Source organism: Cyrtonyx montezumae, unplaced genomic scaffold (assembly GCF_038088225.1).
Source record: "Cyrtonyx montezumae isolate F1298 unplaced genomic scaffold, pur_monq_1.0 scaffold_24, whole genome shotgun sequence".
Taxonomy (NCBI): Eukaryota; Metazoa; Chordata; class Aves; order Galliformes; family Odontophoridae; genus Cyrtonyx; species Cyrtonyx montezumae.
In genome coordinates this window covers 7,315,922-7,337,431 of record NW_027071981.1, presented here as the reverse complement: position 1 = coordinate 7,337,431, position 21,510 = coordinate 7,315,922, and the positions used below count along the sequence as shown (strand labels likewise).

Genomic DNA, 21,510 nt, shown 5'->3' with positions numbered 1-21,510 from the left:
ACAGCAGCGATGCACAAACCAACTGCAAAAAGCTACATACCGATTTCCAGTTGCATTTCTGCAGATGATCATAAAACTTTAAGGCCAGGAAAAGGCCTAAGTTTACTTCACATCCATGAGCATTCCTCTATCAGTTCCACACACCTGTGGCGATCTCCCAGGGTATAGGCACATCTCATTTTCCAGTTGCACAAATACCTCCTTCCATTTGGATAAACCTTTGAAAGTTGGCCACAGATTTCATTTGGGGCTGGTTTTGGTTAAACAAGCTGTCATCTCACCACCAGCAGGGTGCTTCCTCCTGCACTTCTCCCAGCTCCCACATCTGTACAGAAGCAAAGGCCTTGGAGTTCAGGGTGCTTTAGTCAGCTGTTTGTGTTAAAGGGATGGTTTTACTTTTAATCTGCCATTTATTTTACAGTTTATGGAGTATGAGACCTTCTGTTCAAATTGTTTATTGAAGAAAAGAAGCCTGGGGGAACTCAAATAAGGAACCACAGTCAAAGCCACTGCTTTTAGTTAGCTTGCATCTTTTATGGAAATAGTTCCTCTGCCTGCTCAGCCTCAGCCACTGCTACTCTGCTTCTGACAGTGGGATTTCCGTGTCTCAGGCCTTTGAAGGCCCATTTTAAAAACAAGATTAAACAAGCCCACCTTGGGTCAAGAAAAACATACCACAGGCAGATAGCATGCAGCAGAGTGCTTCGAAAGGTTATCTTTGCATAATGCTACCCAGAGAAAGAGCCAGCTCTTCTGCAACTACGTGCTATTCTGTTGTGTTTCTTTTCTAGAGGGGGAAGAGGCTAGAATTATAGCAGAAGCATAAAGTATCATCTTAATAGGGTAGAAGCTCAGCAATGGCTGTGCACTGGGCATTAGCTCCTCTCCTGCTCCGCAGTCAGATGTTTGCATCCCCAGGTACAACAGCACTACTGGCTCCACACTGCACCACCAACATGGGGTGAGTATGCTGCCTGCAGTTACTTGCAGTCCAATTCTCCATCTGTTTCCACAATTTGCCTCTGTATTACTCATCCTGCCTTAGTAGCTTTTGCAATTTCCTTTCCTGATTTTTCTCATCCCTGCGTTCAGCAAGATCACGACCAGAGAAGATGCATCAATCCAATTTGTTGGCAAAGAAATCAAGTGCTCCTGAAGTTTTCAAAGAGTCCAGCCATTTGGCAGGCTTTTCTGCTTGCATCTTGTTGATTTCAAGTCACTCAGTGAAGAGATCATTTACTTGTCTTTTGAACAATGATCTTTGCCTTCGTTAACGTAGGGTTAAATACAAAGCACACTGAAAAGTCGCATCTGAAGGGAACCTTTCCAAACTATGGCAAACACTTAAACTCTTCAGTTACATTTTTTGACCTTAACCTACACGTGTAGAACACACAGTAGAAGTCATCTCTAGACACCCTTCCCATTTTTTGGAAACAAAGCAACAGATAACCCCAGAATCTCTATTTTTGAAAAGTGTTTACTTACATAGTTTGAATAAATTAATTTGCAAATAAAAATTAAACTACAGTATAACATAGTTTGAATAAAATGATTAGAACAACTACAATACAGGGGGTTTCTTGCTGCATAAGTTTCATTACTTAATGCATATAATCTGGAAAATGTCAAAATCAGTTATATTTCTATGAAAAGGGAGTAACAGCAGTTACTTGTACAGGACAGCTAACTGAACTTATAATACAGGTTTCCTGACACATGCATTTCCTGAGTGAACCAAACAATATATATCATTTCTTTTTAAAAATGGAGAAACAATTGACAGTCAAAGCAAATATTTCATGACATCTAAGCAACATACGTCTCTTTTTAAACCAAAAACTTTAGAACAGCTTTGAAAGGGCAAACTAAAGCGAAGTTTAAAGTATGAAGATTTGCTACCGTCAATTATACAGTACATATGAAAAATAACAACAAGAGGTTTGGCCTAAAAAACAAAAAAGCTCAACTCAACCCTCAAAAAAAAAAAAAGGTCAGTTTGTGTATTTGCCATTAATCATGGTGGGTTAGCAGCAAAGCTGGATGTAGTGCACTGGCCTTTCCTGGCGAACACAGAATGGAAAGGAGGGTTAGGGTAAAGAGAGCACAGAGACCACAACCTAGAGCCCGCCACAGAGCAAACAGACCTTATGCAAGCTTCCCACACCAGAGTCTACGAGGCCAGTCTAGTCCCAGCTCAAGCTCTTCACTAACAGATTGCCTATTGGGTCAAGTGCTCGAAGATGCTAGGGCGCAGCACACATCCACAAGGCACCAGGCTTCTCCTTTTTTCCATGTGTGGCCTCGATGAGTACCTGCACCCAGCTCCTCAGAGCAACATATGTGCAAGCACACAAAGCCAGTGGCTCCCACGTGCCCAATTGCAATGGGCCAGAAAAAAGCAGAAGATGTGACTGACAAAGCCTTTCCCAAGCAGGGACTGTGGCCAATTCACAAACAGCTCCTCACATCACATGTGGCATGGACACATCCACTTCTCCCCACCTCCCCAAACAGCAAGGAACAAAATGAGCCTGATCTTTCAGGTTTGTTAAAAGTTTAACATTGGAAAAACCCCTCAGAAATGTCACTAATGCTAAATAAAGATGTGTTAGCATGAAGGGAGGAAAAAATCCTTAATCTAGACTAAGTTGCATATTCAAAGAGTCTGGTAAATATTTTCCTCATAGCCAGATCTTAAGTACAGTCCTACCAAAAAGACATTTTAAGAAGTCCTTCTTATCTACCTTTCACATGGTTAAAGCACATCTTGATGCCATCATAATTTGCATTAGCTTTGTTCAAGAAGTATCTTAACTATTCTAAGGACTCAGTACTGCAGATTAAAAAAGGTTTTTCTACCATTTCCATCTCACCTCCTTCACCATCCAGAACTATTCTACACATCCAATTGCTGGATGTAAACTCACTATGACCATGCTACTCTACACATTCTATGCATTTTCAATAATAAAGATAAATAGAAAAGAGTTAATATACACGTTATATTTTACAATGTTTGCATCCAAGCTGTAAACTACTGCTCTTTGAACTATTTACCCTCCATATACAAAAAGAAAGGAAACAAATTTCAAATACTGTGGGGGCATTTGATTCAAAACCATTAAAGGAAAGGCATGTAAGTTCATTCTGCAATACTTCTTTCACCTCTTCAAGAAGCAGTTATTAACTAAACAAGCAGGACTTTTCCTCTCTTACCCCTGTTTCTTCCTTTTGCAGACCTTTCTCAGTAGAGAATTTAGCTGTCATAAAAAAACCAAAATTCTTCATCTTAATGCAAACCAGCAAAGCCCAGAGAATACGAAAAATGGTTGGTTTAAAAATCAGAATTGCTTAGCTTATCAGTTTATTTCAGTCCTTGGTTATACGTGTGTTAGTCAAGAGGTCCTTGGAAAATGAGTCTGATGTAACCTTGCTCACCAGCCAGCTGATGCGCACAGAATGGACAGGCTGCATGAAAAGTGTGAGTACCATGAGGGAGAGGAATTTGGGACCAATAAGCAGTTGTCTTTTCTGAGCACACGTGTCCACACGGGCTGAACGCATGAGTTGGAGGTCCTGCATCCACATAAAATCCCGCTTCACATCCAAGCCACAGAGGCACGTAGGGGCCGACAGAGCGGCACATGGGACACTCTCGATCCTTGCCGTCTCTCTCCTCCTTGTTTCCCCAGTTGTGATAGCCGTGGACGTGGCCACAGTTCAGGTACACCCACGGCTGCTTTTCATCCACAACATCTTTTCTCTTCATGCTGGGAAACGCCAAGGTGTTAAACCCCACCGGACACTGGGGCCTTGCTGCATTGATCTCCTGTCTCAATGCCTCCAGGTGCTTGACAGTGGGAGTGCGTGAAAGCCCTTCTGCAGTGCGCCACAGCAACGTCGCTCCACACAGGTCAATCAGAGAGCCATCCTGCAGTTGGTTGGTTTCATTTTCAACCTTGTGATGGACAGAGGAAGAGAAAGGTGCCACCTAGCATTATTTGAAGAGTAACAAAGGCGCTTCAGTTACACAAATTTGCCTGGAAGATGTGGATAAAGCTTCAAGCAACTACTGAGTGCCCTATGCAAGGCTCCCACGGAACCTAGTGCCAGTTCCTTCCTTCTCTTTTAAATAAAACTCCTTAAAAGATTAAGGTGCACATAAAAATAAAAATTGTGGAGCCCTCCATCACATTTTAGATTGTTTTATTCAGACCTGCTCTCCTCAAGTAAAATAAGCTGCCAGCATTCCTAGCTAAATGTATCACTGAAGCTTTCGTGCAGCATTTCTTTTTGCTAACAGACCCCAAGTCATACCAAAATTCATCTTTTAAAAGCATCACCACCAGAGCTCCGGAAACAAAGAGGAAGGAGAAAATGCCAGCAAAGAGATGGATGTCTAGGTACACAGATGTGTTAATAGTTTGGGTTTTTGGTTTTTTTTACTCTTTAAGAAAGGAAAAACAGGGAAACTTCAGAAGCATGAATATAGAAGGGAGAATCAAGAAAATGCTCTTTAAAACATGAACATGATTATCACATCTTGCAGAAGGGCACACTAGAGTGTCAACTCATTTGAGGAGAGTAGTCTCGATTTGCAGTTCAGTACTATTCCTGAGGTAAATTTAGGTTTTCAGGTCAAGCAAGAACCTTTCATGTGTGAACAGAGAAAGATATCTAAATCATTGCAGCAAGTTTCACAGGTGACAAATGCACTGAACCAGGCAGATTTTGACTTCTGTTTAGGCCCAAACTGTACCACTTGTGGCTGTACCCATCTTAAACACGCTACATAAAATGCTGGTCTCTGTTCTTACCATTTTTCCCCTCTGCTGAGCTGATCTGGTTTCACGGAGGCTGAACACATTCCCACACACAGATATCTCTCTCCATACCCCTGGCTTGGAGTCTTCTGTAAATCCATTACGAGGGTGCATCACAAGAACTCCATTTGTGGTTAGTCCATCCATTTGCCCATCTGACGTCTTCCACTTTGCAGCTTTTTCCTAAGAGAAACAACATCAATGAGAACTTCTAATTCAACTGAAGCAGAGTCTCAAATTAGATCAAAAATAAGCCTGCATTGATCTGGGAGAGCCTTACCCCAAGAAAGATGTTCTTTGAGGAGTCAAATCCTGCAGCATATATTCTTGCTGTAAAAGGAGGGTTACGTTCACATATGATTCTGCAGGCAAATCTTGATATAGTGCTCTGCACAGACTGTGTATCTGAATTACTCTGACTTCCAGGAACTGTATCTGTCACAACAAAGTCTATAGGGCTCTCTGTTGATCTACCAATCTGCAAAAAGAGGTAACAAAAAGCTGTTTAGAAATTTGCCTTTGAATCTAGTAATGTTCAAGCCCAAAGCAACTTAAAAATAATATTTTTTTAATCATGGAAATCCAATTTGAAGCACACCCTTCCACCAATCTGAATTCAGTTTCTGAAGCCTAGTCTGAATTGATGATTTATTCCATCTCCATGGGATCAAAGTTGTTCCAAAGGTTGAGTACAGCCAACTGAAGAAAGGAGGAAAAAGAGATGTAACTAAGCTAATACTGAGATAATTTGCCACTGAAGGTCTTCTAATCAGAAAAATTAAGCTTCAGGTCACCTGGACTGGCTGCAACAACACAAACAGCTGGGACAAAGCAGTTGGACAGAAAAGTGGCACTGAGTCATTTTGCATGCCCAGAGTTTTCTGAGCAATGCCATACTAGGTGGAAGTGTAGATGTAAGAAAACTGCCCTGAGATTACACAAGCTGACTTTGCAGCTCCAGTAAGGTACTAAGAAACAGCACATCTTTCAGGAAAGACCAGATACAAGATGCTTCAGCCACAGCAGTGATGTTACATTAATATTAATAGAACACTACAGGAATACATCATCTGACCGCAGCCTGATTTCTTCTAAGATGATGGTCTTAGAGACAGCAGGCTGCAGAGTGGTTGTTCCTTCTTTTCTGGTTGTATGGGAGACAAAGAGGTTTGCAGTCTCACACACTTTTACCAATTTTGATAGAGTTTGATGTGTTTGACTGCTTTTCATCTCGTACTCTTTACAAAACAGAGGGGCTACAACCCACCCCCAGCCATCCCAATGGCCAGGTTTCAAGCCCACTTGTACATTATTACTTTATTACTCAACCCTCTTAAAACATAGCTGGTTATATTATAGCTGGCTAGCTGCTAAGCAGGAGACTCAGAGCCTGAGGTGGTTTTTGGTGAAGGCTAGAGAGCTTTCATGAGACTGAAACTGCTTTGTCAGAATGTGGTTTTTTTTTTCCTTAAACAGGATAACCCATTGGTACACAAGGATCGCCACTGGCAATTCCAGAGCAGAACACATGCCATAGCATGCCTGAAGAGAGAACACTCACACAAACTACAGCTTATGCTGCAGTTAGTTTGTTACAGCCCTTCGGCTGTAGCAGATATTTGCAGTTGCGTACAGCTTCCTCGCCGCACACCAACACCTCCTACCTCTTCAGGTTCTGCAATGCTGTCACAGCTAAATGCTGTGACAGCAGAACTCCTCACCTAATGTTGGGCACAACGAAAATCAATGCGCTATCAGTCCAGGAATCAGAAGAAACAAAACAAAAAATCTGAAACAAAACCCCTTTGCAAAAAACAGGAAATAATAAGATATGAGCGAACACAGCTGCAAACGTGTTTGTGGTTCAATTTCATGCACACAGGAAACTCCTACAGAGTTATTCTAAACTGATGGCACACAAGTGGGCCTCCCCGAACATTTCCCATCGCTTTAAACTTATTTCTGGGGTTGTGTTAAAAGTTTTTCTGTATTTTTCACACTGCATTTCTTCTACACTCTCTTACTAGTTGATCCGTTCATGAATGCTGGAAGCAAAGTTCCAAGTGCTTCAGAGAGCTGTGCACTCTGCTCTTAATTTTGTAAGGAGGGACGAGGTGCAGGTTGAGTGAGTGTCAGAGCGGCAGCCAACAGCAAAGCCATAATTCTGTGCATTAGTCACAAAAACAGATTTTGCCTCTGACCAAGTAAACCTAAAAGAGATGCACAGACACAGCCCTGTACATGTGATGGCTCTGGGAGCGAACAGAATTAAACACCTCTGAAGAATAAAGTGTAGAAAGATTTTACATCTGAGAGGAAAAGCACGTTGAGATAATGTGTCATTAGAAACCAGCACAGGCGAGAATACATTCAGATATCATTCGGTTCACATACCTGGAACATATCTGTGTTGCTGTCATGGGTATATTCAACTACTACTGTCTGGGCCCGAGACAAAGTATAAGATATGCTGTGTTGGTCCTTGTTGCTTATTGCCTGTGGAAAAAAAGGACAGATTATAGAACCACTGAATGATAAATCTACTGAATACAGCAGCAAAGCAGACAGTAAAACCAGGCTCTTTTCTGCTCAATGACACATTAAGTCAGATGCTCATTAGTGACACACCTGTAGTTCGAATTTACAAAAACCAGTCCCCACCATTAAAAAAAAGCTGTAGGATTGATTCAGCAACAGACCAAACTGGTCTCTTTACCTCATGCTGCCACAAAATAAATATAATCAAGATGGATTATTAGTCATGCTTAATATTAAAGCACAGCTGGCTTTGACACAAAGAATAGTACAACTGAGTCCAAAGGCTGAAAACTGAATTGAAAACCTTCATAGCCTTCTCTGCCTGAACTGCTCAGCCGCAAAGTGAGAAGAAAAACTTACAGACTTCATTCTAAAAGAGATCTGAGCTCATACAAAAATCGCTGATGATTAATAACTTACACAGACAAAGAAGTAACAAGCAGTGCTAGTAAACTGGGTAAGAGAGTTGCACATGTTGTAGCAAAGTAACCTAGATTTCAGTCAGTTGAGATTTTCATTCTAGAGATTTATGTCAGGCTTCATAAGCAAAACTAAATCTATCTGAACAAACTTCTGTGAAGGGCTTCCAGATAGCATTTATTATTTGAAGACCATAAACAATCAGTAAAAGTATTAAACTAGGAATCGATATTCCTAAGCACTGCATTATTTTCAGAGTCAAATATTTAACTGTACTGCATTTGTTCAAGGGCCTGATCTTGAACATACTAAGTATTTCTAAATAACCAGAATGTTTCTGCAACCTTGAATTCCACTGGTATTAGTGGAATGATCTGCTTCTGACTGAACATAACTGCACATGCTTGAAACGCCACAATTAAAGTAGTTTTTCATGGCATATCCCTTACCTATAATAGCCTTCGTTCTGACATGAAGTACAACTCAACTTCAGGACTTAAGCCATTACTTCACTGCTTCTTAAAATGTAACTCTGAACTTGGTTACCAGACATTAAAAAAAGTGCCCTGCCAAACCACCTGTCCTCATCTTCAGGGAGCTCCTACCCACTGGACTGAGTAGGAAATACAAGAAGGGCTTTGATCGAGGACCATTTCAAAGTCAGCTTTGTACAAAGCCAGCTTAGTCCTACAGCATGAATGAGTGCAAACACAGGAAGTTTGGAACAAATGTCTGTAGCAAATTTGGAAGGAAAACTAAAAGGTTTTACACGACAAGACTGTGCCTTGAACACTCATGTTTCAAACATATATTCAAACAAGTATTTTTCTTTCTGGTTATGTCAAAGACTGCAAATGGCTTCATGATAGGCAGCCTCCTATCCTGATGTCACCCCATCACTTGTATTGGTGAGCAACAGGTCCAGCACTGCATCCTCCTGGTAAGGATATTACCCTGCTAATCAAGCTTACCTTTGCTGCTTGAGGGGTACAGGCAATATGCACAGTGCTAGGTTTCACCCCGTTTGCTTTGGGCCTTTTAAATAAAGCAAATCTACTTTTTCTTCTTCCTCTATCTCCATTTGGGAGTGACCCATTGTACCTATATAAAGGAAAGGACAAAAATAATGAAGTCCATATTCCTGTACAGCTTCTCACAAGGTGCAGACCCACAAAAAATTTCATTCAGAAACACAAAGCCTTCTTAATTAGTACAGTATTAAAAAGTTACAGATCTCCAATTAGTTACATGTATTTAATCTGAGAATACATAAATAAGGTACTGAAACATGCCCACAGAACTACAGCACCGCACTCAAAGACTGGAGAGCAAGGAATGCTGTCTAGATTCATCTCAAAGCTACTATCAACAAGTAGGAAGGACTTGACCCCTAAACAAGAAAACATACAAGGTTGGATGTTTACCTATAGCTCTCTCTCTATAATTAATATGTCCACAGTATAAATGAAAGACCATAAATACTCACTAAGCTTGATGGAGAGCTATTACTTCAGAGTATTTTAGCTGAAATAAAAATGTAGAAAAAAATGGATAAGCTGTCCCTTAGAACTCCAGTTTAATCCATCAGAAAACCCTCAGACTCTCACCTTGAAAATGTCTACCCAGGTAGGCCAATGGGAAAGCTTGCTTTATTAACATCCTCTGTTTGAACTTTGCTATTACAGAATCAGTTACCATGTTCCTAAACGCTATCATATTAGTCAGCAGCATAGGCCCAACCAGGAATCAGCGTGGAAACACTTCACTAATAGGCTGTCTTTGCCATGAAATGCTTACCTGGGAAGAACACAGGAGCTGAAAATAAACCTACATTTAACTCACAAAAAAAAAAAGCATGCAGAGAGCAGTGCAATTTTCCAGTATACTTCATTAAGTGTATTTCCTGGTTGCCACTGTAAAAGAAAATCCTCCTTCCACCTCCTCTGACAGCACTGCATCCTAGATGCAGCCCTTCCCTTAAATCAGATCAGCTACCAAAGAAAAGCTGAACTCACCACTCATTTCAATGCTTGCTAAATACAATATGAAAGGAGTTCAAGACAGTATGAAAGTGAGAGGCAGCATGATCACATCAACTCTCACAACATCTTGTTTTAACATTTAACTGCTTTAAGGATGCCCTGAAATTCTACCTTCATGCCCATTTCCAGCAAACATAAGCACTTACCCTAATACGATCAATTCACCATACTTCACCGGTGCTTTTGATGGGTGATTTTCTTGATCAGGAGAAAACATGAGCTTAGCTAGTGACTTCTTCTCAAACTTCAGGTCTCTGATCAAGAGTTGTGGCACACTTTTTTCATTATTTCCTGTAAAAATAAAGAAAACGATACATAAGAGACCCAAGTCCATCAATGACACAAACCTGCACACTTATTTTTGGTCTTCCTGATAGAGTAGCTACATTATTTTGCATCTGCTGTTTTTCAATGCTTTGTCTTTGCTTGAAATAACTTTAAAAAGATCACATGAAGACACATCAATCCAGGCCAAACTGCCTGCAACAATGACACGAGCAGACCCGTGTTTTTAGAAAATTCCCAGACAGCTTTGATAAAACATTCAATTTCCCTTTATGCTAGATCTTAGTATATATGGTGGATAGCTTCACTTAGCTGAACCAAACGTTGCTATCAAGAAGTAGAATTTGATAGGGATTAAACTGTAAGGAAAAACAAGATGGATGCATTAACCAGAGAGCTTCAAGTTCTTGTGAAAAGTATCTGATTCAGAGCTTCCCAAAAAAGTTCCAAATTTGCAGACTGGAGGAAGTTGTGTGACAACTGCATACTGAGTCTGCAGTATGAATTTGGGGCATGCAACATCATCTCTGTCTGACCAGAGAGAGAAGTGATGCAAACAGCTGTTTGAAACAAATCTCCAGTAAAAACCAAGAGCAGTTTCATGGAGTGCAATTTTTGGTACTACTCTGTTTTCAGGATCAGTTTGTGCTACTATCTTTTACAGCTTCTCATTAGTAACATTTCCAGACACTGATCCACTCAGCCCATCTCTGAACTTCCTACAGAGGAAGTCTACCCACGACAGCACTTGTTTTACAAAAAATAAAGCCAACACTAGCCTGTTTGAAGCTTTCACTTAACAGAAACAAGACTGTTCCCCTTGGCTCTTCCAGACCAAGCTTTTTTTTTTTTTTTTTTTTTTTTTTTTTTACAGACTCATAAAAACATTAAGCTTCTTAGTTCTGTACTTTTGGTTGTTAATATTCTGCCTTCTGTTCAACAAATATTTTTGGCCCACATAACAGTTCTCATACTCCATCATCAACTTAATCATGACTATAATGTTGTATGTCTGCTTTCTTCTGCCTGAAAGTAGATATTATGCAGAAAATACATTTTTCTTTAGATTTTTTCTACCCTTCATCTTATACCCTAACAGAGAAGAAAACGTGGCAGTGCTTGCCATCCTGGTCACATTTGTTCACCATCTGGATTTAGTAGTTGGGTAGGGATAGTGATAGGAGGATGGTTGGACTAGATGACCTTGTAGGTCCTTTCCAACCTTATGAACCTATGAACAAAGACACCTTTACTGACCTGATCTCTACCCTCAGTTCTCTTTGCTCCACTAAGGAGAAACTTGGCCCTCAATAGCCCTACTCAAGCTAGCAGTTTCTCATTCACTATAGATATACCGATTCCCACCTGCAACCAGTCGCAATGTTATCTCAAAAATCAGTATGTTCCTTAATGCCCTCTTGAGTGCTGTCCCATGTACTTATGAGAGCTTCACACAAATACACAGACTTCTTACTGTCCTCTAAACTTCTGCTGTAATGACTATAGAACATAGACGGGAGACAAAAACAAAACCTTTTATCTACCTTTACTCTTTTTTCCTCCGATTTTTTTCTCCTTCACTCTCAGACGAAGTACTCTGGACTTTACAGTGCTTGTAATTATAAATTAACTAAGGACTTCATTTAGCACACAACATTATCATAAGTATGTCCTGACCCACCGCTAGACGTACAAGTGCATTATAGTAAACCTGATCTGTACAATTCTACCATGCAGTGTCTGTCTCCTGCCTGCGCCTGTATTTTCATTTCGTAATAAGCAGCATTTTTTCATTAAATATTTCTACTTAAGTCAGTAGAAATCCCTAAGTATTCATCTGTATATGAATGTAAGGATATATCTATATTTCCTATAAAGTATTTGTACCACCAAATTCCATATTTCAGCATTGTTTTGCTTTAAAGTTTTCTTGCTTTAAGAGTTACTCATATTGTCTTCAAAACCCAGTTTCTAATGACTTCGTCTCCTCCCTAAATGATTAACCTATTTTCCACTTGAATCTCCACAGCAGTGTTTTGCCATCACTTTAGTCTTCTCCACATAAAAGCAATTTCAACTTGGTCCTTGCATATTCACATACACAGAGTACAAGTACACAGTGGCTGTCCTTTGAATTAACATTTAACAACTGAGAAGAACGACTATGAAATCTGTATCACCATCCATTAGGAAACAGCACAGGAGTAATAAATACCATAAAAAGATAAAAAGAAGATTTGAGTAGTACCCATCCTACTCTACACTGATCAAAGAAGAGCTCACCAATTCGCCTAGAGAAGAGGAAGCAAGCATTCAACGTTTTAATTTCTGCCTTTAGTACAAAAAAAACTTCCCCACTTGAGTGAGCGACTTCATGGAAAGCTAAATAAATAAAAAGGCATCTCTAAGTCAGGCAGCTTCTGAGTCTGGGTAAAAGTAATTGCACATGAACAATTAAGGGAGACTCTACTTGAAAGCACAACCCAAATCGGTGCCCAATGACCTCTTCTTAAGAGCTGACTGAACAGAAATTAAAAAAAAAAAAGGAGAGAAGTTTCACCTGACTGCCTTTAGCTGTGCAACAAGTCTTAATATGCCAAGCATCTAACAACTCAGCTCCCTCTAATGCTCTTTCTTTTGTTGTTGTTAACACATTTAAATAAACCCAGCCAGGTTTATTCTAGGAGCAGCACATACAGTGGAAACCCACTTCTTGACTTGATGAAGGTTCCACAAATGTACATCTGAAGCTCCAAACGATACAGCAGCTTGCTTCTACATTTTCAGAAACATGATTTTTTTCTCAAGTATCTCAGAACCTTTAAAAACTGCACAAATCACTTTTAGAGCTACTAACACACAGCCACTTCAGGCATACACCAAATTCAGAGTCCATAAACAATTCAGTGCAATGTACAAGCTACTTCCCATGCAGTGTGATCTGCCCAATGCACTGTACTCAAATGGAAGACACTTTTTCCTCTTGGAAATAATAAATGCCGCTCATGTTCTTCCAGTGAGGATCAGAAGACTACTCCATTGCAACTTTAGGACTGTGTATAAAACTCATTGTAGATGAGTCAATTAGGACACAGGATAACAGCCTCAGTCCTGAAACAGAGAAGACGTGGATCTTTTCAAACTGGATATGGCATTTAAGAACTTACAGAACAAAATGCTCTTGAGCTATCTGGAAGAAGTCACTCAGTTTTTTTAATAATGGGTCTTTTGTTCTTATATAATGATCTGCCCAGTTTTTATTCCTAGAATACTTTATCAAACTTCTTGAAAGTACTCTGAAAAGCTAATTAAATACATAAGTCAACCTGGTGCTGTAGTGCTCAAATACAACTGAGCAATGGCTGCTTGAACTGAAGACATGCAAGTTAGCTTTTTGCCACAACCTTTACTTTGGCAGTGCTATATCCATCCATCAGGTACAGATCATTGGGGTAGTCCCAGAACAAGAGACTTCTCTAACACTCCTTCAGCATCCTTAAACACAGTCCTCCATTACACAATTGAAGAAACTTTGCGAATAAAGCAACTTGCACAGAAAAAAAACATTTCAGAAGAGGCACTACTAGAATTGTAAGAGGTGCTGCTCAGCAAGCACAACTTTGCTGTGAGACAAAAACACGATAGGTACCAGATAGTGCATTTCAGTCTCAAAGTAGGAAAACAGAGGAGAAAGAACTCACGAACAATGCTTTGTCCTTAAAACTGGTTCCTCTGGAGCCAGGAGAAAAGAGTGTGGAAGGTAACTTGCACAATGCTGCCACGTGTAATGGTGAGGCATTGGAACAGCTTGTCCAAAGAAGCTGTGGATGCCCTACCCCTGCAGCTGCTAAAGGCCAGGTTAGATGGGTAGCAGCCCTGCCCACAGCAGGGAGCTGGAACTATATGGTCTTTAAGGACTCTTCCAACCCAAGCCATTCTGTGATACTATGGGTAGTTGTTTTGAGGGAGTGGAAAGAATTGATAACTAAACTGAAAACGTTCGCTTTAGAAATGAAAACCCAGTTTCCTACCGACCTTCTTGTTCTTAAATACTCACTTGAGTCACACAAAGCAAAGACTGCTACTACAGAAAGCAAGCCACATATTTCTAACATTTGTATAGAAGGAAAAGCCTTATCACAGCCCTCTCTCCTGTCACATTCAAAAACTAATCTCTGAATCTGGAGACAGACCTAGCAAGCCATGCGCTGTTGCACCACTAACTTAGCACTGCAAATTTGACATGCTTTCAGCCACTTAGTGACATATATACATCAGTTCAAATCCAACTGATCATCAGAATCTGTGCCAGGAACATCATGGTTGTGGTCAGCGGCTCTAAGTCCAGGCAGAGGCTGGGCACAAGTGGTGCCCCTCAGGGGTCCATCTTGGGTCTGGTGCTCTGCAACTTCTTTATCAATGGCAGACATTGCCAGGGGTCAAGTGCACCCCCAGCATTTGCTGGTGACACCAAGCTGAGCAGTGCCACTGACACAACAGAAGGAAGGGATGCCACAGGCTTGAAAAGTGGGCCCATGTGAACCTAATGATGTTCAACAAAGTCGAGTGCAAGGTGTTGTACTTGGGTTGGGGCAGTCCCAGATGTGTACAGACTGGGAGAAGAATTCACTGAAAACTGTCCTGCAGAGAAGGATTTGAGGGTCCTGGTGGATGAAAAACTGGACAGGAGCAGCAGTGTGAACTTGCAGCCTGGAAGGCCAACAGTATCCTGGGTTGCATCAACAAAAGGATGGCAGCAGGACAAGGGAAGAGACTGTCTTCCCCCTCTGCTCCATCCCTGTGTGGCCCCACCTGGAGTACTGCATCCAAGCCTGAGGCCCCCAGCACAGGTGGGACACAGAGCTGTTGAAGCAGGTGCAGAGGAAGGCTATGAAGATGCTCAGAGGGCTGAAGAATCTGTGCTATGAAGGCTGAAGGAGCTGGGCTTGAAGGAAAGGCTCTGGGGCAACCTCACTGTGACCTCTCAGTACTTGGAGGGGGCTTATTAGCAGGAGTTAATCTGACTTGGTCTGATAGTTACAGGAAAAGCAGGGAACAGCTTTAAACTAAAAGAGGGGAAATCTTTACTCAGAAGGTGGTAAGGCACTGGTGCATATTACCCCAGAGAAGCTGTGGATGCTTCCCCCCAGTCCCTGAAGGTGTTTGAAGCCAGGTAGGATGGGGCCCCGGGCAGCCTGAGTTGGTGGAGGGCAGCCCTGCCCTCAGCAAGTGGGTTGGAGATAGATGATCTATAAGGTCCCTTCTAACCTAATTCACTCTATCATCTGACATTTGTCTTCACTTACTACCCCAAGGTTTAAGCCTTTTGGGCACATGAAAACAGAGCAGAAGCAAGTTACAACTGTCTGTCTACTTTCCCTGAACATACCATTTCCAGGTGGGAACCCAGAAATGTAATTAATTTTGGTTGAACTACCAGCTTTAGTTTACCAACTACGCTCAATCATTTCACTGTCTTTGCTGAACATCAGACTACATTCATGATCAGTCTGCACTGGCTTCTATAGAAAGCCTTCCAGTCCTGTCTGCACTGAGGCACAGCACCCTGTGAACAAGCCTGCTATTTAGCAAGCCAAGAACAGATTTTAAAATTGCAGCAAGAATAGTAGTATCTCAATGGTTAAAATAGGGCAGGGGGAAGGGAGAACATAAATTCAATGAGCCCAAGCAGAGGTTCATTAAACACTCTGCTGCGAGCTAAAAATACTAGAATAAAAGTCTCTTTGTAATAAATTACCATCATTTTCTAAACACAGAGCCAGCATTATAGGCTGTTAGCAACTGTAGCTAGTGCCAGACTAGCCCTTTTCTAAAATACTGCATTAAAAAAAACCCAACACTGAAGTCCTCTGTCAATGAGGAAATTAAAAATATGCTGATTCAGATTCAAAAGATGAATATTTTTCCATTTTTATATTATCATTATATTCTATATCTACGTATTCTAGGGTTTTAATTTTTTTTTCCCTAACAGAAATAAAGCACAAGACAGCTTAGCTACTCATTTTTTATACAGTTTGCTATTTGTAGTTCTCCTTTGCAACTGCCATATGCAGCTCTTCACTCAGCAATACTGCTTTAAGTCAGGTTATATTTTGTCAGCATCCTCCCTAACTCTTCTTGCAGGTATGCAGCGATGGAAATAGGAGGCAACAAATAAGCTGCAACACAGGAAATTATAATTAGCAATTAGAGGTAAAAAAAATTCTGAGGAGCTGCAAGACCTCCATTGCTGGAACTATTCAAACCTCAACAGCACATGGCCCTGAACAACCTGGTCTAGGACTGCCTCACATAGAGAGCACACAACCTCCCAGCCTAATTCTAGTCCTAGCACTCAGTTTTAGGAAACCCAGCACCATCTCAAGAACCAACTAAAACACAAGTGCTTCTTAACCCTTCAAAGATGAAACCCTGACTTGCAGATTTAAAGGACTGAAACATCAAAGTTAAGGTAACCATGACACAAGAGGTCTGTGTGCAATACTCTTTTCTCGAGATGAAGATACTTGCAAGTGCGTAAGAATGAAGAGGCAATAAGCAACGAGAGAGAAATTAAAGAAGTAACCTCCAGCAGACCACCTCCCTGCTTGATTAGAGGTCCTGTCAAGCCCAGTCTGCTGGATTTGGGAACACAGTAGTTAGCACAGTAGTTTACAGACCTACACACAAAATATCTGGAGTAGCAGCAAATTTTGGACCATCATATATGAACCACTCATGCAGAGTGATTCTCAGTCTTGAAATATCTGTACCTTCACAGGTTGTCATGTTTCAAAGTGACTGCCTGTTTTCTGAAATAAAGATGTTCTCATCCTTGGAATCACTGTCACTTGACTGATACTGATGATGCTCCTACTCATCTACGCTGGCATGAGCAACAAGGAATCAGTTCCTTCAGAACCACTATGGCTCTGAAGGCAGACCACTCCAAAGTCACTCTCCTTCAACTGACTTCTTCCTAAAAAATCCTATTATTTATATTTTTTTAATGGAGTGATTGCCTGGGTAAAAGAGCATACAAGTCACAGAAGAGTGTTCTGTGCTTATACGCTTCTACTCTTGAAAGTTCCTACTTAAAAAACAAGCTCATGTTTCCTTCACAAAGCTGGAACTACCTGGAACTTTAGGTTCAGCAAGTTTGATTATATTTCGCTTCCCACATCAGTCAGACTCTGTCTACAGCCTGCATCCTTCACTGCAGATGTATGGGAAAGGTACAGCAAAACAGCTGGTAAGTACTCAGGTTGCACTGTCACTTCAAATCAGTGCTGCAATTTTTCCTTTCTACAGGAGGGTCATTAATGTTCCCCTCCTTTCTAGGAAAATAAATGCATCATCATCTAAAAAAAAAAATGTAGAAAAAGCCTCAGGAGCATGGAAATTTAGCCCAGACTTATGCTTCTGTATGGCTTATTCTTTACTTAGTCTATACTGACTGCCTTTTCTAACCTCTGAATAAGCTTAGTCATCCACTACACACACAAAAGCATCTTATGATAGGAAAGCACTAAAGACAAGGCCAAATCCTGAAATGAGAAAGTGGCCTCTCCCACTTAGGATACCAAGCCCAAAACAATGCAAACAACTGTCTGCTGCCGTGTCTTGAAAACAGTAAAGTCTCAATGCAGGGATTTTTCATTCTCCTCAACAAAATGAAAGCATCTTTTTATCAAGGGCAACTTCCATTGGTAGACTGGCAATCCTAGAAACATATCATACAGGAGTCTTAGCACGTGAAAAAAACACGTTGCCTGCAGACACTCCCAAAGGGCATTAATTTGATACTCAAGAACTTATCTACTGCTTTGCACCAAGACTGCAGCCAATCTTTTCCAGTGAAAGAAACAGCAATTCAAGTTGGGTTGCCATGCAGTTTGCTGCTTCAAATACTGTTTCCATCACAGAAGCAAAGTGAAGCAGCTCTTAGCTGTTTTAGGAAGCTCAGGAACAACACTGTGAAGACAAGCATTTGTTCAGGCAAACATTTTAGAACAAGGCTTCTATTATAGGTGCCTATATGAAAACTTGTACTTTATGGCAGCGCTCAAAAATAGCATTCTTTTTCAGAAGATGGAAAATCTATCTAAGTGCAGAGGCCTGATTTCAATCAGACTTCTGCTACCTTCAGTTCCGTGATTCTGAATTGCCATTGATGGGATCAGAGCGGGGTCAGGCATATTAAAACTGAAGGAGTTATGTAACAGCTAATGATCCAACCTTAACAGTTTGACAAAAATCAATTCTGAAAATATTCTCAAAAAAATCCAGTATTTTTTCAGCTACGAAAAGTAACAGCTGATCCTCCCCTGAGGAAACCATGATATCCTCCTACAGATTATAACTGATGTAATTCAGACTGTGTGTGGGAAGCTGAAAACATTTGTCTTTTAGCACAAGGTGGCTATTTTAAAGCTGTCACTGTAATATTATCCATAACCTTAATTAGCAAGAGAAGGTTCTTTACCAGTTAAACTGGTGCCTTTCCACGCACCCTTACCACTCATGTTATCCAAGTCAGTTGTCAGAAACCAGTGACAAAGCATTAAAGCTCATACAAGGTAAAACTTACTGGTTGCTTTTAAAAAACTTTCTTTTCTTCTTAACACTCAGCACTACAGTAGTTAACTACAGGATGCACTTGCTGTGTTGGCTGAGCCACCAGACAAAAGTTATTTGCACAAACTACTTACAAAGCTCAATTTGCACTTTTCTACATGAGTTTTTGGTTGTACTTGCACCACGACAGTTTCTACAAACTGTAATTTTAAAAAGGAAGTTTTCATCTTCATTTGAAACTCTGAGTATGAAATCATCTATACAAGTGGTGATGTTTGAAGCTATAAAACAATATAGCAGGCGTGCTGATAAAACAATGCTATGTGCTCATTAACCACACCACTACCTATTTATATCTTCAGAGTGCTTTATGAAAGTAGAAGCAGGAAATCAACAGCCTTTGTAAAGTGCCAATATGAAGTGGCAGAAGTAAGGTCTAATGGTTTGACAGAACTCTGAAGTCAGGATCCCTTAGAATTCCACTCTTTACAGCCTTCAGACAAATTATACACTATTACCTCAAAAATAAGTAGTCTCAATGTTCACTGCTATTCAGCAAGAGAAGCACAACTTCCCTATACAGATAAAGAGTTCATACCAAAACACGGGCGTTTCGTTTTTAAAAGGGCCATTACAGAAACAGATGGGGCTTTCTATGCTTTGATGATAGAGCACAGGATGATCTACTGTACAGTGCACCTGAAGTAGTTGAGAACCCTGCACTTGCACAAACCCACAAAGGCATCTTGCTCCACAGACCTGAACGTTACCGTTTTGCTCTCTGAGCTTCTGACTTCCTGACAAGGCAGTTCGTGTACCAAAACAACAGCTAAACAGATGCTCCTATTACGCTAAAGCTTGTTCACACAGCCTATTATTTCACCTTGCAAACATGAGTTGTAGATGCACTGAAGCTTCTTTTGGATTAGGCAACAGTAATATTTAGCAGCTCTGTGAGAAATCCCCCCTTGGTATGATTTCATAATAGGCATCTTGCTCTGCATCAGGAAACAAGAAGCAACTGACTCCCATACAAGCAGCACTTTGAGCATCTCTTCCTATTTCAGGTGGGGAAGTAGCCCACAAACACTGCCCGTTCTCAGATTTCCCCCTCAGCCACAACACCAAACTGGCTTTCAGCTGCCTTCTGAAGAATCATGCAACTGAGGAGGCTATTACAGCACACTGAAACAGCGCAACACTGGAACATACAAGGGATAGCACACAGGGAACTTACCCGTATTTTTCTGTTCCTTCAATACTTCTACACCGTGGAGAAGAAAAAATCTCGTATCCTGTTTAAAAGGCAGATGAAATCCACCAACTCCTTCAAATCCCAGCAACTGCCAGGCTGAGTGCCTCTGCTGTATGCTTTTACTTTGGCAGTGGGTAACGCATTCTGACTAAACAGGGGCTGGCTCTGCCTTACGTCAGCTAGGTAAACACCACCACGCTGTGCACCATTGGCTGAAGTCACAGCCTGCATCCTGCTCGTCATGCCATAAATTTATCAGTCTCCAGCCCCAAAAAGGCAAAAAGGAACTAGAGGGTGTGTTGAAAGCTATCCTGCAGCCCAGTTCCCCAGCAGTTCTTCAGTTTAGGCTCTCTGAGAAACACTGTTCTATTTCCTTCTCAGCTCCTCTTACATAACTGTACCCGTACATACTATACCTTTCTTTTTATTTAAATCATCACTTATTAGCCCGGCTTGCTTTTCTCACCTCCCACACAAAGCAGTTTCTTAATACACTAAGAATTCAAACAGCAGAAAGTCTTCAGGTAGTGCCAGCCCAGTTTTTGCTACTATTAGTTCTGGATGCACAACGCACCGGCAGACACCACCTGCACACAGCTGCTTCTGGATACTGGACTCACCAGGCCAACGATGCTGTAACAGCCCATTCCTACAGGATGCACATCCAGAAAGGTAAATCTGCATGCACCAGATTAGATTCTGAAATCGCTGCATCAAGCCACTGGGTTGGATCACTTAAATGCCTGAACTGTAAAATGGTGACTGAGTTACTACAGCTTTCATGTTACCACCTTGCAGAACTGATCATGCCAACACTCTTCCTCTACTGCAAGATCTAACGCAGCAGTGAATCATTTACATCAAGTTTTACAATGTAGTTGTGATGACCTCAGCAGCTGCACAGTTACCCTGGCTCTAAGGATGCGCACTCAGGCTGACGTCTGGCATAACCAAATTCTGCAGTTGGCTGTGTTGTTGATATTTCTGCTGCTTTTGCCAATAGCACAGCTCACCTCCACAATTTTGCAAGCGTGGCTTCATGGATTGGTTTCCTTGATCTGCTTCACAGCAAAGCTGTCTACGTTTTCAAGAAAAGTCGCTTTACCCACTTTGTTGTTTTTCAGCTGGATCTGCTTCCCAGTTCAGCTCACAGCACGGCTGTGCAAACAGCTGGGCCAGCAGAACTGAAGGCAAGATGGGAAGGTGCATTAGAGGGGTGCACTCAGAGTTAAGCACTGCTGGATTAGTTTTTGGTTCATAATGCTGTAATACAGCATAAGCTGCAACTTCGTACGTGTAAGCTTCACTGCTGAGAATAAGGTTAATACTTAGGGTTTGTCTTTTTTCTCCTCTCACCCCCACCTGTACTCCACAGCTAAACTTCCCCAAAATAATACTGTAAGACTGTGCTGTCTTGTCTCCTGAGAAACTAAACTACAGAACTCCCTGCCACGAGATATCCTGGATAATAAAACTGTAAAGAGGCTCAAAGATGCTCCCTCCCACCCCATCGTGGATTACTAAGCACAAAGATACCACTAGCTCAACAGAAGTGACTGAGTCA

General features: G+C 41.2%; 1 protein-coding gene across 4 annotated transcripts in view; it reads right to left on the bottom strand.

The window, feature by feature from the left end:
- Positions 1-1,345: 1,345 nt before the first annotated feature.
- Positions 1,346-21,510, bottom strand: part of PELI1 (pellino E3 ubiquitin protein ligase 1) — a 43,325-nt gene continuing 23,160 nt past the window's right edge. For 3 of the 4 annotated variants that reach the window (XM_065739598.1, XM_065739595.1, XM_065739596.1), the window contains exons 2-7: positions 9,973-10,117; positions 8,756-8,885; positions 7,221-7,322; positions 5,107-5,304; positions 4,821-5,009; positions 1,346-3,961 (exon numbers count right to left, since the gene is read on the bottom strand). In XM_065739598.1, the coding sequence (XP_065595670.1) occupies positions 3,395-3,961; positions 4,821-5,009; positions 5,107-5,304; positions 7,221-7,322; positions 8,756-8,885; positions 9,973-10,043 (1,257 nt within the window). In that variant the 5' untranslated portion in view covers positions 10,044-10,117 and the 3' untranslated portion in view covers positions 1,346-3,394. Of the gene's footprint in view, positions 3,962-4,820; positions 5,010-5,106; positions 5,305-7,220; positions 7,323-8,755; positions 8,886-9,972; positions 10,118-19,928; positions 19,972-21,510 lie in introns of those variants that run through there. The other variant, XM_065739597.1, reaches the window with a different exon arrangement.